We start from the raw sequence: 14,408 nt of genomic DNA on the forward strand, positions 1-14,408 counted from the left end.
AACATTGTAAAGGGTTAAACCCAAGGGTTAAATCACATGCATATTCATACTGCACATCATGCGGATGCAGGAGACTTTCTTCAAGCACACTGAAAGTACAGATAGGGTTTATTCTTGTAATGAGTTTTTGCTTTACAAGAGATAATTGAATGGACTGAATTTCCAGAGGGGTCTTTTTGTTATTTCATACATTCTCTATGTCCTCGGCTGCTTTGAGAGAATAAGCAGGATAACAGAGAGGACATGGATAGCATGAAAGTTTTTAAGCAAGAATCTGGAGTGGAAACATATTAGAAAAAATTGGACCATTTGCTTCGCTGCCAAAACGTTTCCCATGTGGATGGAATTAGGAATTCACTCTCTTATTTGTTTCCAGATGCCCCGTTTTACATTACAGTATTTAAATGAATACATCACTATATAGAAACAAACATGTGTAACAACCCAGGAAGTGTAAAAGGTTTTATAGCCTTTGAGACATCCTGTATACACTGGTATGATGTACCATATAAACTTCAGCATGAGCCGAGGTCAGCACAATTTTTGTTCTACTAAAGCCCCACTCAGCTTATACTTGAGTATACATAATATAAAAAAAATCTTAGTACTTACCGCCAGTGCTTTCTGCAGCTCCTCTTTCCTCTCGACTTTTTGTGTAACAACGCGGGTAGAGCTGGGTCCATGCACTCTAACCCTGCACACACTATGACATGGCAGTATCATCACCTGATGACAACTTAGTGTGTGCGCTGGCATAACACTTGGACCCATCTCTACCCACGCTGTTACACAGGAAGCCAAGGGAGGAAAGAAGCTGCGGCGAGTTTCGTAAGGTTTTTTTTTTATATAATGAGGGACGTGTGCTGGGCATTTTATTGCTGAGGGGAGGCTGCAGGGCATTTTATTACTGCGGGAGGGTGCTGGGAATTTTATTAGTAGAATGCTGGGACCAATGCATTTCCCACTCTAGGCTTATACTCAAGTTAATTTGTTTTTCCATTTTTTTTTGTGGTAAAATTAGGCACCTCAGCTTATATGCGAACTGGCTTATACTTGAGTACATGCAATAATTTGCTTGTAAATGTCTGTTTAACTCAGAAAACAAAACATAAAGGGGGACTTTGTGTGAAGCATATTACTACATAATAGAAGGCAGGTGTCATACATTTTCTTGTTCACCGTATTTAGTTGTGTCATTGAAGACAGCTCTCTGTATTGCATGTTAAAGGGAACCTATCACCAGGTTTTCACTAATAGCACCATTCTTATGTGTTCCCACACTGTTTTTAGATAAAAATGCATAGTTTCTATCCCCATAAAATTAAGTTTGTAAGCCTTCATTTCACCCTGTCAGATGGAGCAGTGAGTCATAAGGGTTGTGTGTTATTCATGAGTCAGTGTGTAACTCAGCCCATGTCTACAGCATCTCCCTCATTCCCCTCATTCCTCCCTCATCCTCTGTAGGGTGCACTGTACATTTAAAAGTATGATGTCCTTGAAAGTCTGCTCCAAGCCACTGGGCTAAAACAGGCAGATACTCCCTCAGGAAGATGCCTCAACCACGGCTCCAAGCTTGCTATAGTTTTTGTTTTTTGTTATAAGTGTTTCTGTTGTGCACCTGGCCAGTTTAGTGGACTTGTGCATCTTTTATGTCTTCCCTGACATGTAACGTGGAATTTGACTATGGACAAACATTCACATGTTTCAGTGCCATCTGTCCTCTGGCTGTGCTAGCTGCCACTAGTGCCAAATCAGTCTGGTGGTACATTGGTTGGTATTTATCAGTGTGTTTGATGGTTATCTAATTTTTCGTGACAGTATTGTCTAGGGTCTTTGCAGTTTTTTATGCATTATTTAAACGAAGAGCACTCAAACTCACACTTAAACGGCTAATTTGTCACTGAAATCACTGGGTTTTGCACTTCAAATATCACTATAAAAACTGATTTCGCTAATTGAGGGTGGTTAGATTTTATGCATTTTGAGGCACATTCTGCTGGTTTTGTTCAACTTTTTCCACAAAAATTGGACTTCCCACTAGGACATTTTAGGCATAGAAATTTAAACATTTACCACAAAGCCAGGTTTACGATAAATTGGATACGAAAAAAAGGCACTAGAAAAGCAAAAACAAGCTAAAAATAGTCCAAATAAACCAAATGGGACCATTAGGCTCTGTCTATTATGTTATTTCTTACTTGCATTGCTAGATAATTCTTTGCAATATTGCCATATTGTCAGGCTTGCGGGTTGTGGATCCTCTGGACCACTGCAGACGATGACTCGAGCCACTACCTGGGACCGGAGTCTAAGTGGTACCCGGTTTTCAGCAGAGCCCGCCGCAAAGCGGGTTAGACAAGCTGCGGCATGGTACCACCAGGTCGTTCCTCAGGCGTGACTTGTCTGCAGTGGCGGCCAAGGTTGAGGTACAAGAACGGCAGTCAATCTCGTGGTCAAAGTCTAGGCACAGGGTCAGGGCATGCGGCAGAGATGCAACGTCAGAGTTCAATCCGGGGTCAGCAACAGGAGGTCCAAGCAGAGGGGTACGGGAACACAGCACACAGGACAGCAGCACGGTGGATTACTGGTACACGGGAACACGGAGAAGCTCAAGGAACACGGAGGGACACAGGAACGCAGGAGACACAGGAACGCAGGAGACACAGGAACGCAGGAGACACCGGAACGCAGGAGACACAGGAACGCAGGCTAATCGCAGTACAGCTTTCTCTCAGGCTGTGAGGCACAAAGATCCGGCAAGAGATACAGGAAGAGGCAGGCTTAAGTAGTTTTAGTGAAAATGGCCAGCGCCAATTAGTGGCGCGCTGACCCTTTAAATTTGCCGAAGGTGGCGCGCTCGCACCCTAGGAGGCGGGGACGCGCCGTGCTGCCGGAGTCGGCGCGGGAATGGGACTGGGTAAGTAAGAAGCCGGGGGACCGGGGCAGCCGTGAAGCGCGGCACGGGTGCCCCTGCGACCCAGGAGGGAGGTCACAGAGGTACCCGTGACACTTATGCACAGTGGTAAAACATGGATTGCATAAAGGGTATTCCCACAAAGACAAGTTTCATAAATCTACTCAGGATAACTTGGTCTTGTAATGTACATGTAGGTGCATGACCAACAGCAACACACGGCTCTGAGATATTATAATCAAATAAATAGAACAGAAAATATGTTAATTACAAAATTGTTGTTTAACAGGTTCCATTCACTGTGCTGCCTATTTTCTACTAAAATGCCGGGCTGCTGTGCATAGGCAGCACGAATGGCTCCTACAATGTAATGCAAGGGGCTTCTAGTCTATCCTTCTCTCATTGCAGACCCTGCAGACCCAGGTGCGGTCTATGAGGATTTATAATAGCATAAGAGTGAAAAGGGAATACTATATAATACTATAAATACCATGTGATTTGTTATACAGTATCAACATGGAGGTGTGTTTAATAGTAATGTATTATACCTACATGTGTAGATATCTGCATGTTGTATTCTGTTGTTTTAAATATGTGCATACTAGAAAGTTGTAGGATGTATGTAATGAGAAGTAATAAATCAGCAACATGTATATAATTTAACAAGTGCGCTCTATCACCACAGAAATAACTGAACATAATTTCACTTGGTAGATATTGCCTGTCAGTGTTGGCATTAATATGATGCATATGTAACGTTCCCAGTCAATATTATTTCTTATTGGATGGATGTATAGCGACAGAAATCATTATGAATTGCTTTGTGTGCATATCGTCTGCGAGATTCACAGGGGCTCACACCTTTGTTGTATTAGATAGTGTAGCACCGTGTCACTTCCCAGGATAATTCTCAGGACTTGCGGGTATTAGATTACTTTTACGCATAGCTTGTCAGGCTTTCAAATTAATTACTATAACAATGGCAAGACTTACACATGATGTTAATCCAGTCATATCTTCACATTGAGCCCCTGCAAAAAAGGTATCACTAGACAAATTACTGCTGAATGTTAAATGTAGATTTATTCAGCCAGAGTTAATTATAATCTCTATTTAGTCTTCACTGATACATACTTGCCATACTTATTCTAGCAGAGGACATTAATTTTTATTCTTGTATAAAGGTGAATGTAATAATCTTGGATTAGACGATGGATTATTGTAATACGATTTTCCGTCAGAATTGCAATTTCTTGGGATCTGCTACTTTCTGTAAGTGGATTTTGGGTCATATCATTACTGTATAATAGGGGAAAAAAACTAAGAGTCATTTAAGGAAATGCAAAGCTGGGACCTATCAGATGTTGAAATAGAAATGTCTTCAATTGATTTGCAGCCTTTTCTAGAATGGTGCCGAAATATATTGTATATACTGTAATCCTTTACTCTATGTCTGCCCCTGTAAATGTAAGAATATTCAAGCACCAGAACCCCAAACACCATGACCATAAGAATGTAACCTTAATAATAAAAACTAAAATCATAATAAATAAATACACAGTACATTTAGCACTCTGTTTTCTGTTATGTTTTCTTTGACTAAAAAGCAATTTTTAGCATTGGCTGCCCTGTCACAAGCGTTAGAACCCTGGACCTCACTAAATTCAATTGGTTCCATCAAAATGCATTACAATCAGTCAGATAATGGATCCATCACAGCAGTCATAGCTATAAAAGAAAGCCACAAGACCCGCATGTCCCGCAGACACATGACAAAATTATACACCATACATGACAGAGGAGTAGACCATGATGCTCAGATATGTGTAACAGTGATCATTATGATATCAATGTGTAAATTCACATCCACCACATACAGTAGGTACCTATATGGCACATCACTGGAGAAGCACATTAGTTATTGATTGCTCTAGTATCTGCTAGTAATCTGGTAAGAAGTATCACAATGGTGAGTATTTACATTTGCTGTCGCTAAAATCATTTGATCTAACCATGCTTACTTTTAACCTTTTCCTAGAGTTAGCAGTAGAACTGAAATACAAATGGTACGGACTAGACAACGAAGATGCAAATCATAAATTCTGAATTTTATTAGTTAACACTTATTCTAACCTTACAATGCTATCTTAATGAATGTTAATCATATCTTAAGAATGTTATAAAAAGAAAAACTGTGAACTATAGGCATTTCTCTCACTCAGGAATGACATTGTCTGTCAATTTTTTTTATAGGCTAAAGTTAAAAGATATTGATGCTTATTCCACATTGCATGGAAGCAAGACACAGTCTACAGAGCTCGGTGCTTATTCTGTGACTTACCAGTGTTTACATGTATTCCAAGGGGGTTAACATGAACGTGTATTTGGTTTTCACAGAAAGTCTACAGATTTTGTAATGATGAAATGTAAATATAATGGGGGAGTGGGACTCAGGGAAGACGGACAGGAAGGTGAGCCCTAAACTGAGCCCCCAAATTGTCATCTGCCTACTTGCCTCTGCGTATCCTAGTGATCTGGAACAACCATGGGGACAATCCCTTCCTAGGTCTCAGTGCAGACATGTAACAAGACAAACAGACTGACAAACACGTAAAGGTGTAGTGAACAATTAGGGTCAACAACTGAGAGGGCGAACAATGACAGAATCTCAATCCATAATAGAAGTCACAAATACAGGCCAGAGATCAGATACCAGAATATTATGAGTACAACAAACTGTACAAATGTGAACAGAGCTGGACAGGAATTTTACCAGGAGAGTATGTAGTGAATGTTGAATACTTATACAGAGGATAGCAGTGCCCCAGGATAAAGGAGAAGACAATCACAAACATAGATAGTTTACTTTTGCAAGACAAAGGCAGAGTGATGGGTGTGGCAGATACCAGGTCAGCCAGCCACTAGAGCCCAGGTCAGACTGCTGGACAAGTAAATGACAGAAAAAGTAGACATCTACTCAACCTACTAGCGCAAATCAAGGAAGACGCTGACACAGACTTGACAATAAGTGCTCTTCTTTTAAGTCCCTCCGTATATAGGACAGTGATTTTTTGAATGCAAGATTTGATGGCAGTACATTTTTCTCATTTATTGTAAAATCCCAGTGACAGAATGGCTTGCAGAAGTGCAGTACACTGCTCCAATAGAAGAACCAAATGTCTAACCACAGGGAGGGTATAATCCATTTAATAATTCTCTGCCTGCACATGGTGCCCAGCAGAACTCATCCTTATGGAAGCTTTTCCCTTATTTTCTCTCCTTTGATCCGCTTTATGTTATTATTTTTATTATATTAAATATGAATGAAGAAATACTATCATGCTATAGTTTTAGTAACTTAGAAGGAATAAAGGATTTGACAAAATGATTTAACTTATTTGACTCCAAGTTATTTATTCATTCATATTGGCTTCTACCTCCCCTACAATGAAAATTATAATTTGTAGAGAATTATTTATAACACCACCTTTGTGTTATGTAACAACGGGTAATAAAATAGAAAACTTAATTCTGTGTTTTATTAAATCATGTATATCCTTAAGGCTACTTTTACACTAACATATGGCCTGGGAATGCATACAACCATGCGTTGGAGAGAGGAGGTAGAAGTGGGCACTGCTATACTTATGGAAAAAGATAGAACCTGCTCTATCTTTCCCCCCTGGTAGGGTACAGCATGGTGCGCAATACATCCATCAAAATGGATGTATGTATTGGCTACTGAAATGCATGGGGGCCGTATGCAACCCCTACTGCAACGGTACACTATAGGTTGCATACAACGGTTTTCACATGAAAGAAACCCCTGACGTGCACCACATTTTTTATCATACATTTTTCTCTCCTTTTGGTAAAGCAACCGGACTTAGTGATAAAAGAGTGTGGTTTATGATCCGGGTGCATCAAACTGTGCCATATTTTAGCTACAAAGTAAGCAAAACCATGGGGGAGATTCATTATGCCTTCTCCTCCAGTGCCCTGGCTTCTCCTGCCATTTTGGGCATGTTGGAGCAGGGTAAATGGAAAGCCGTGAATTGGCAAAGACTATCACAAAAAACTCTGCCAGTTCAGGCTGGTTTTAGATCTGAACTGGCGAACTTTGTGCCTGTACTTACCAAGAGGCCTTAGCCTCTTAGTAGACATAGTTGCTGGTACGTCAGTGGGGGGAAGTTTAAGACAGGTTTAAGAAAACACCATTCTTAGTGAATTCTCTGCAGTATGTATTGTGAATTGAGGCAGAAATGTATAAAGATGCACCTGTGATTTATCACAGAACATGGACAACTTTGTACATTTTGTACATAAAATTTGTACATTTTTAGATTTAATAATGTCTAAATTTGTAAATGCCATGTTTTGTAAATCTGCCCCGGAATTCTTGAACTGTTGTCTTTATAAGGCAACCATAAAAAGCTGTGTAATGTGTAATAGACTTTGCGCAAGTAAATTTTGTAAAAGTAGTAAAAAGTAAGAAAACTCATAGCCTCCCATGGGTCAACACTGAAGATGAGACACTTTTATATCATGTAAAATAGTCAGTGTACAACTTGTATAACTGTGTTAATTTGACGTGACCCAAAATAAGTCAACGCAAAGTCATTAATGTTTAATCTGCTGACAACAAAAGTGAGTACACCCCCAAGTAAAAATTGCCAAAAGTGTCAATGTTTTGTGTTGTCACCATTATTTTCCAGCACTGCCTTATTTCTATTGGGCATGGAGTTCACTAGAGCTTCACAGGTTGTCACTGGAATCCGTTTCTACTCCTCCATGATAACATGGAGAAGGTGGATGTCAGAGACCTTGTGCTCCTCCACCTTTCCTTCGAGAAGGCCCCACAGATGCTTAATAGGGTCTTGGAGGTGTGTTTGGGGTTGTTATCATGTTGTAATACTGCCATGCTGACCAGATTCTGAAGTAGATCATGCTTTGTCTTAGTATGTCAAAAAATACCATGTTATCATTCATGGTTTTCTGCAGTACCCATGCAGCCCTAAACTATGACACCACCATGCTTGATTGCAAGAAAACTTATCTTTGTTGCTCCCAGATTAGCTTGACACCGTCCTAACCAAATAAGTTTGTCTTAGTCTCATCAGACCACAGGACTTTGTTCATTTAATCCATGTCTGTTTGTCTTCATCAAGCTATTTGCAAGCTTTCTTGTCAAAAATCTTTAAAATAGTCTTTACTCTGGACAACAGCCATGCAGACAAGTTTAATGGAGTGTATGGTACTTGGACTGAGCACTGACACCCACCCCTTTAACTTTTACTGCAACGATGGAAGCACTACTAAGCCTAATTGGAAAAGACAACCTCTGGACATGATGTGGAACACTTAACTACTTTGGTTGACCATGGATCCAAGGTCTGTTCTGCATGGAACCTGCATTACTCCAGCTCAGTTTTAGGGTGTTGGCAATCTTCTTATAGCCTAGGAGGTCATCCTTCTGTGAGGCAACATCTTTTTCAGATTATCAATGGACACATTAAAATTCAGGTGTCACGACTGGGAGTCTGTGGACCCTCTGGACCACCGCGGGAGGTGGTACTAGCCGACCTGGGACCGGAGCCTAAGTGGAACCCGGTGTTCACCAGAGCCCGCCGCAAAGCAGGATGGACTTTCTGCAGCGAGTAACCACCAGGTCGTTCCACAGGTGCGACTAGCCTGCGGTGGCTGCCAAGGTAGTAACACAGGAGACAGTCTGTACCCAGAGGGACGGCAGGAGAATAGCCCAGGAAGGCACACAGGACTCGCGTCAGGAATCGCAGGAGCTGGCATGGAGGTATGGAGGACCACGTATGGAGGACCACAGGAACGTACTGGCACTCAGGAACGCAGGACACAGGAATGGACTGGCACTCAGGAACGCAGGACACAGGAACGGACTGGCACACAGGACCACAGGAACGGACTGGCACACAAGAACGCAGGACCACAGGAACGGACTGGCACACAGGAATGCAGGACCACAGGAACGGACTGGCACACAGGAACACAGGACCACAGGAACGGACTGGCACACAGGAAACGCAGGAATCACAGGAACGCAGGAATCACAGGAACGCAGGAATCACAGGAACGCAGGAATCACAGGAGCTTTCTCTTCAGGGAAGTTTGAAGATCCGGCAAGAACAATAGGATGGGGCTGGAATTTAAATCAGACCAGCGCCAATTATTGGCCCTTTAAATTACAGCGAGCTGGCGCGCGCGCGCCCTAGGGGACGCGTTCGCCGAGCTGTGGAAGCTGCGGAGGACGCCGCTGGAGCCGGGCAAGGTGAGAGGAGCCGGGGACCGGACCCTGAGGCGACAGGGATCGCATGAGCACCTGTGACATCAGGTTTAGTTAAGTTCAAACCAACAACCAGTAATACCTGTGATGCACACTTCCATTTTGGGGAGGATCATTACTCCCAATCAACAGATTGGGTAGGGTCAACAGATGGATTCTTTCACTCAGTATAGTGTGTTAGAGTTGGATAAATATGGATGCGCAGCCATTTTTAAAGCAAACCTGTCATTTTTAAAAGTGACACGTTCCAATAGCCTATAATCTTCTGATTTTAAAAATGCCTTTGTCAGCATTCTGAATCATTTCAGAGGTTTATTTAACCCCTTAGTGACGCTGCCTGAAAAGGCTCTAGTGACTGAGCATTTTTAGCAAATTTTCGTAGGTGCCAGTTTAAGGGCCATAACTTTTTTTTTTCGTTTACATGCTACCTTAAAAATTTTCTGTGTTTTTTCAGAACACATAGAGCTAGTTAAAAGGTAATACAAGTTTAAACATTTTTTTTTCATTTTTATTTGGGGTTAATTTTTTAATTTTCAAATTAACTTAAAATGAACATTATTAATGAATTCCCTATTTTGTTTCGGTCCTTTTGAAATATAATATGTATGGTCTCGGGCAAACAGGCGACTATGGGGATACTTTTTGTAGTGTAGCGGGGAAAATGTAATTTTATGAATATTTTTTGTGTGTGTTTTTACTTTATATGTGTTTTACTTTATATGTCCCATAAAAGACCCCTGGGGACATTTTTTTAAATGTTACTTTGTTTGTTTTCTTTTACAAGTTTTCCCCTGTTACTGAAGCATCCATAAGAGCCTCAGTTACATGGCAAATGACCACCTGTGACTGGAGATTCTGATTAGACCCAGCAGCTTTGTTTAACCCCTTCAGACCTGGCAGTCACAAGGCAGCCAAGTCTTGGAACATGCAGCAGCGACAACTTGCTCCACCATGCATCGTGATTCTTCAGTGCCATGTTGTGAGGAGAAGGGAGAAGCGGTAACATACTGCATCTCCCTAGGGTCAGAGACACCTGGAGACCGGGTCCTGCTCCTGCGGCTAGTGCAGGATCAGTATAGAACTGCCGCAATGCCTAAAGACGTTGCTGCAGACTTGGGACCTGCGCCCGCTGATGTCTAAAGTCTGCAGGCAGTCCCAGACAAGTTATGTTTAATTCACATTACTTGGCTCCCTGCCAGCAGCATGTGGTTAGATTCAGGAGTTTGGAGGAGGGAGGAGGCGGCAGCTGCAGCCTGTGTATGCCTTTGTCAGTCTTCTCTCCTCACACTCATGCAGCCCCCTTACCCCTCCCCACTTCCTGTCATGTGAATTGAGAAGGCAGGGGAGGGAGGAGATGGTGTGGAGGAGAGGAAGAATGCATGAGGAGATGTGGGCACACACAGGTTCCTCCTCCTGGGACTCACCAGGCACTGCTGTGAACTAGATAATGTAAATCAAACTATTATAAACTACTGAAATGATTGAGAATGGTGACAAAGGCATGTTTAAATTCAGCATAGCATAGGATATTGGGACCTGACATGCTTTAAAGATGCAATGCATGACAAGTGAATGTTATGGATGGTATTGCCTACTTGTGACCCTTCCTCACCTTTGGTTCATGAAAAGTTGCAATAAGAAAATATTGGTGTTATGTTACATAGTTTTCCATTCATCTAATTTTTCTGTATTTACCAGATTTCTCACTATCTCACATAACAGCAGTTAAGGTTTTAGTTGCTTGAACAAAAACTTTCACTCCAATCTTGAAAAAGGGGTTCACACCATAGGAACCTTTTAAGCCCCAGAAATCCCAGTTTCAAGAAATTCTCTTTCACAGCAAAATTTATAAGATGACAGAATCCTAACTATAAGATAAATGAAATGTGTTTGCTTGACTAGAATACTGCAAAAAAATTGGTTGAAAGACACTGGTGGATATTTTGTACTTGTAAAGTGAAAATGTTATCTCTAGAATCTTTGCAAGACAGCAAATAATAATGATTAACCCTCCGCTATGTTATTGTCGCCTCTGGTGTGGCAGTTAACAATGCCTAATAAAAGTGATTTAATCATGCTGTACTGGCTTGTAGTGTAACATCCAATGCAATTTCTTTTATATATCATGGATCATATAAATTATGTTCATTGGAGAGATAGAGATACAGAGCTATCTACACACATTATAGATCACAATGAATTTTGCCAATAAAACAGCATTTCATTTCATGTACAAGATGAATGGGTGATAGTATTGGATAAATATACTTTGCAAAGATCCTCACAATTTGGAATGCTGCATGATAGCTATGCACCCAAAGTATTCAGTAATCCTTCTAAGATACGAGCAACATAGAGATGGGAAATAGATTAAATGACAAGAAACATAATTTGAAAAGCTTTTAAAATGATCATATCTTTATACTATTACATCTCTATTTATTGCTCTGAGCATGGTGATAGTATGTCAAAGAAGATGTATTACGAGGAATAGTGCTGCAAATATATTTAGGAAGATCAGTGGGGTTGTTCCTTGAAGCCATAAAAACCTATTGTTGAGCCCTGACTATTGCACTATTCAGATGGATAGGGTCATCCTGTAATACGGTAGCAGTCATTCTGTGGCACTGCTGCTCTATTCAGCTTTACTAGACTGTTCAGATGGATAGGGATGGGAAGTCCTCCTGTAATACGGTAGCAGTCATTCTGTGGCACTACTGCTCTATTCCACTTTACTGGACTGTTCAGATGGATAGGGATGGGAAGTCCTCCTGTAATACAGTAGCTGTCATTCTGTGGCACTGCTGCTTTACTAGACTGCTCTATTCCACTTTACTAGACTGTTCAGATGGACAGGGATGGGAAGTCCCCCTGTAATTGCAGTCATTCTGTGGCACTGCTGCTCTATTCAACTTTACTGGATTGTTCTGATGGATAGGAAATAGTAGTCATTCTGTGGCACTGCTGCTCTGTTCAACTTTACTGGACTGTTCAGATGGATAGGGATGGGAAGTCCTCCTGTAATAGCAGTCATTCTGTGGCACTTCTGCTCTATTCCACTTTACTGGACTGTTCAGATGGACAGGGGTGGGAAGTCCTCCTGTAATAGCAGTCATTCTGTGGCACTTCTGCTCTATTCCACTTTACTGGACTGTTCAGATGGACAGGGGTGGGAAGTCCCCCTGTAATAGCAGTCATTCTGTGGCGCTGCTGCTCTATTCCACTTGACCGAACTGTTCAGAGTGACATGGATGGGAAGTCCTCCTGTAATCGCAGTCATTCTGTGGAACGGCTGTTCTTTTCAGCTCTTTTAGACTGTTAAAGAGTGTCTGTCCCCACAGTCTTAGAGAAATAAATTGAGTGGCAGCAAGCATGTGCGAGCCAATGATCATGTCCTACTGGGGACCCCCATGTCTGTGATGTGTCAGGTATTGCCGGTGCAATTTTTGACACAGCCAAAAAAGAGTAGTGCTGTCTCTCATAAAAGTAAGATCTATCTTATACTAAACTTCGACTTCTATGAATATTGTACAAACAGAAATAACAAAAATATCAGTTTTCTTTTGCTACACTTTGTTAACCTTGATATTCCTTTTTTCCTTATACAGTGACAGAAAGTCGAGTGACAATGGACAGTATACAACGGTTCTCCTCCGTCCCGGTATATCTACCTGTAAGTTATCACGTTTGCAATTCTGAAGTTTCTTTCTTTCTTAAAGAGGCCAATCAAGACCTCATGAAAAACTCAAGCTTACAGTCCCGAACAGAACCACTCTTCATATACAAAGCCAAGGTGCCACCGGCAATAAATGCCACCTATGGACCCTACTCAGCAGAACAAACTGTGTCAAAAAATGTGATCATTACCTCAAGCACTTTCCGTTCTACCAACAGATTCACATTCAACTGGCAGTTAAAGTCTCACATAATAGAGAGCTCTATATATTCTGACAAACCAAAAGTGCAGGCTTTATTTTATATTGCAGGGAAAGACTGGGAGGACTATCATCCGTCAGAAATTTTGCCATGTGTTAAAATGGTTGCTGTCTTAGAAAACCGTGAACTTTCTGCAAGTTGTAGACTAAAAGGGGAGCTGGGGTTATGTGTAGCAGAGCTGGAGTTTCTTCCTAGTTGGCTGAGTACATCTCCTCCCACAGATGCTCATGTTTTTGAGGTTCCTCCACAAGGAATACCAGTTGAACTGCACTACATTGTGTATACCACCAGAGAAGATGAAGAATGTTCTTCACAGGAAACTAAATGGTCAAATAGGATTCAACCCAACAAAGAAACTGACCAAAAAGTTTTAAGTGTAATGGAAAGGTTTGGCAGCGTCATTGTTTATCCCACTCAAGACGCCATGAGAATGTCTGTGCTGCCTGTGGATAACAATATTCAGATTCGATATCCTCCGGTCCCAGTGAAAGTAGGAGACATCGTAACATTCTTTGTTTCTGTGGCAGGAAGCTCAGTGATCCATCAGTTCATGTTGAGGTATGCTGTACAGAATTCTTGTCAAAATGCTATGCATATATTTACCAATCATTGTAACAATCATCCTATTTTGTGACAAAAAGCAAATACTGTAATTAACATTTCAAAGAATCACAGGAATCCATCTATTCTCACAGAAAGCTTACTTGATCATGTGACTAAGTATTGGTACTCCAAACCTACCTGTTTAAACTGGGGATTTCTCATTGTATGTATATGGATAGCAACCAGTTGATGTAAAGCACTACTGATACTTTCAGAGACAGAGAGGAGTGCAAATAACTAAACTAGAGACGTCCATCAGCAGTAGTGTATTATAATATAGGTGGTTTGGGTAGTAGCCCTGGGCCAAAGCCTTCTAAGGGGCCCATAGCCACCCTAACCATACTCCAAATTGTATACATTGTATACAGGGCTGGATTAACGGAGGGGCTCCTTGGACTCTAGCCTTGGGGCCCCGACCACTTTCACTTTTTAAGGGGCCCCCTCCAGTTTCCGACAGTCAGCGACACAGTGTCTCTGACAGTGTCTCTGACAGTCTCTGTGTGCGATGCGCAGCGGCCTGCCCACATCGCACATAGGGGTCTAGGATGTCAGACGTGTCAGTGAGACACAGCTGCCATTGCTGGGGGAGTGCGCCGTTTTGGCAGCAGCAGGTTGTGATGGGACCCCGGCGGCGAGTGA

At 41.7% G+C, this 14,408-nt stretch overlaps 1 protein-coding gene across 1 annotated transcript in view; it reads left to right on the forward strand.

Annotated features, from left to right (window-relative positions):
* Nucleotides 1-14,408, forward strand: part of TMEM132B (transmembrane protein 132B) — a 390,335-nt gene that overhangs the window by 75,473 nt on the left and 300,454 nt on the right. Inside the window, exon 2 of the mRNA XM_072144365.1 lies at nucleotides 12,839-13,724. Coding sequence (XP_072000466.1) covers nucleotides 12,839-13,724 — 886 coding nt within the window. The remainder of the gene's footprint in view (nucleotides 1-12,838; nucleotides 13,725-14,408) is intronic.

The sequence above is a fragment of the Engystomops pustulosus genome, chromosome 1 (genome assembly GCF_040894005.1).
Source record: "Engystomops pustulosus chromosome 1, aEngPut4.maternal, whole genome shotgun sequence".
Classification (NCBI taxonomy): domain Eukaryota; kingdom Metazoa; phylum Chordata; class Amphibia; order Anura; family Leptodactylidae; genus Engystomops; species Engystomops pustulosus.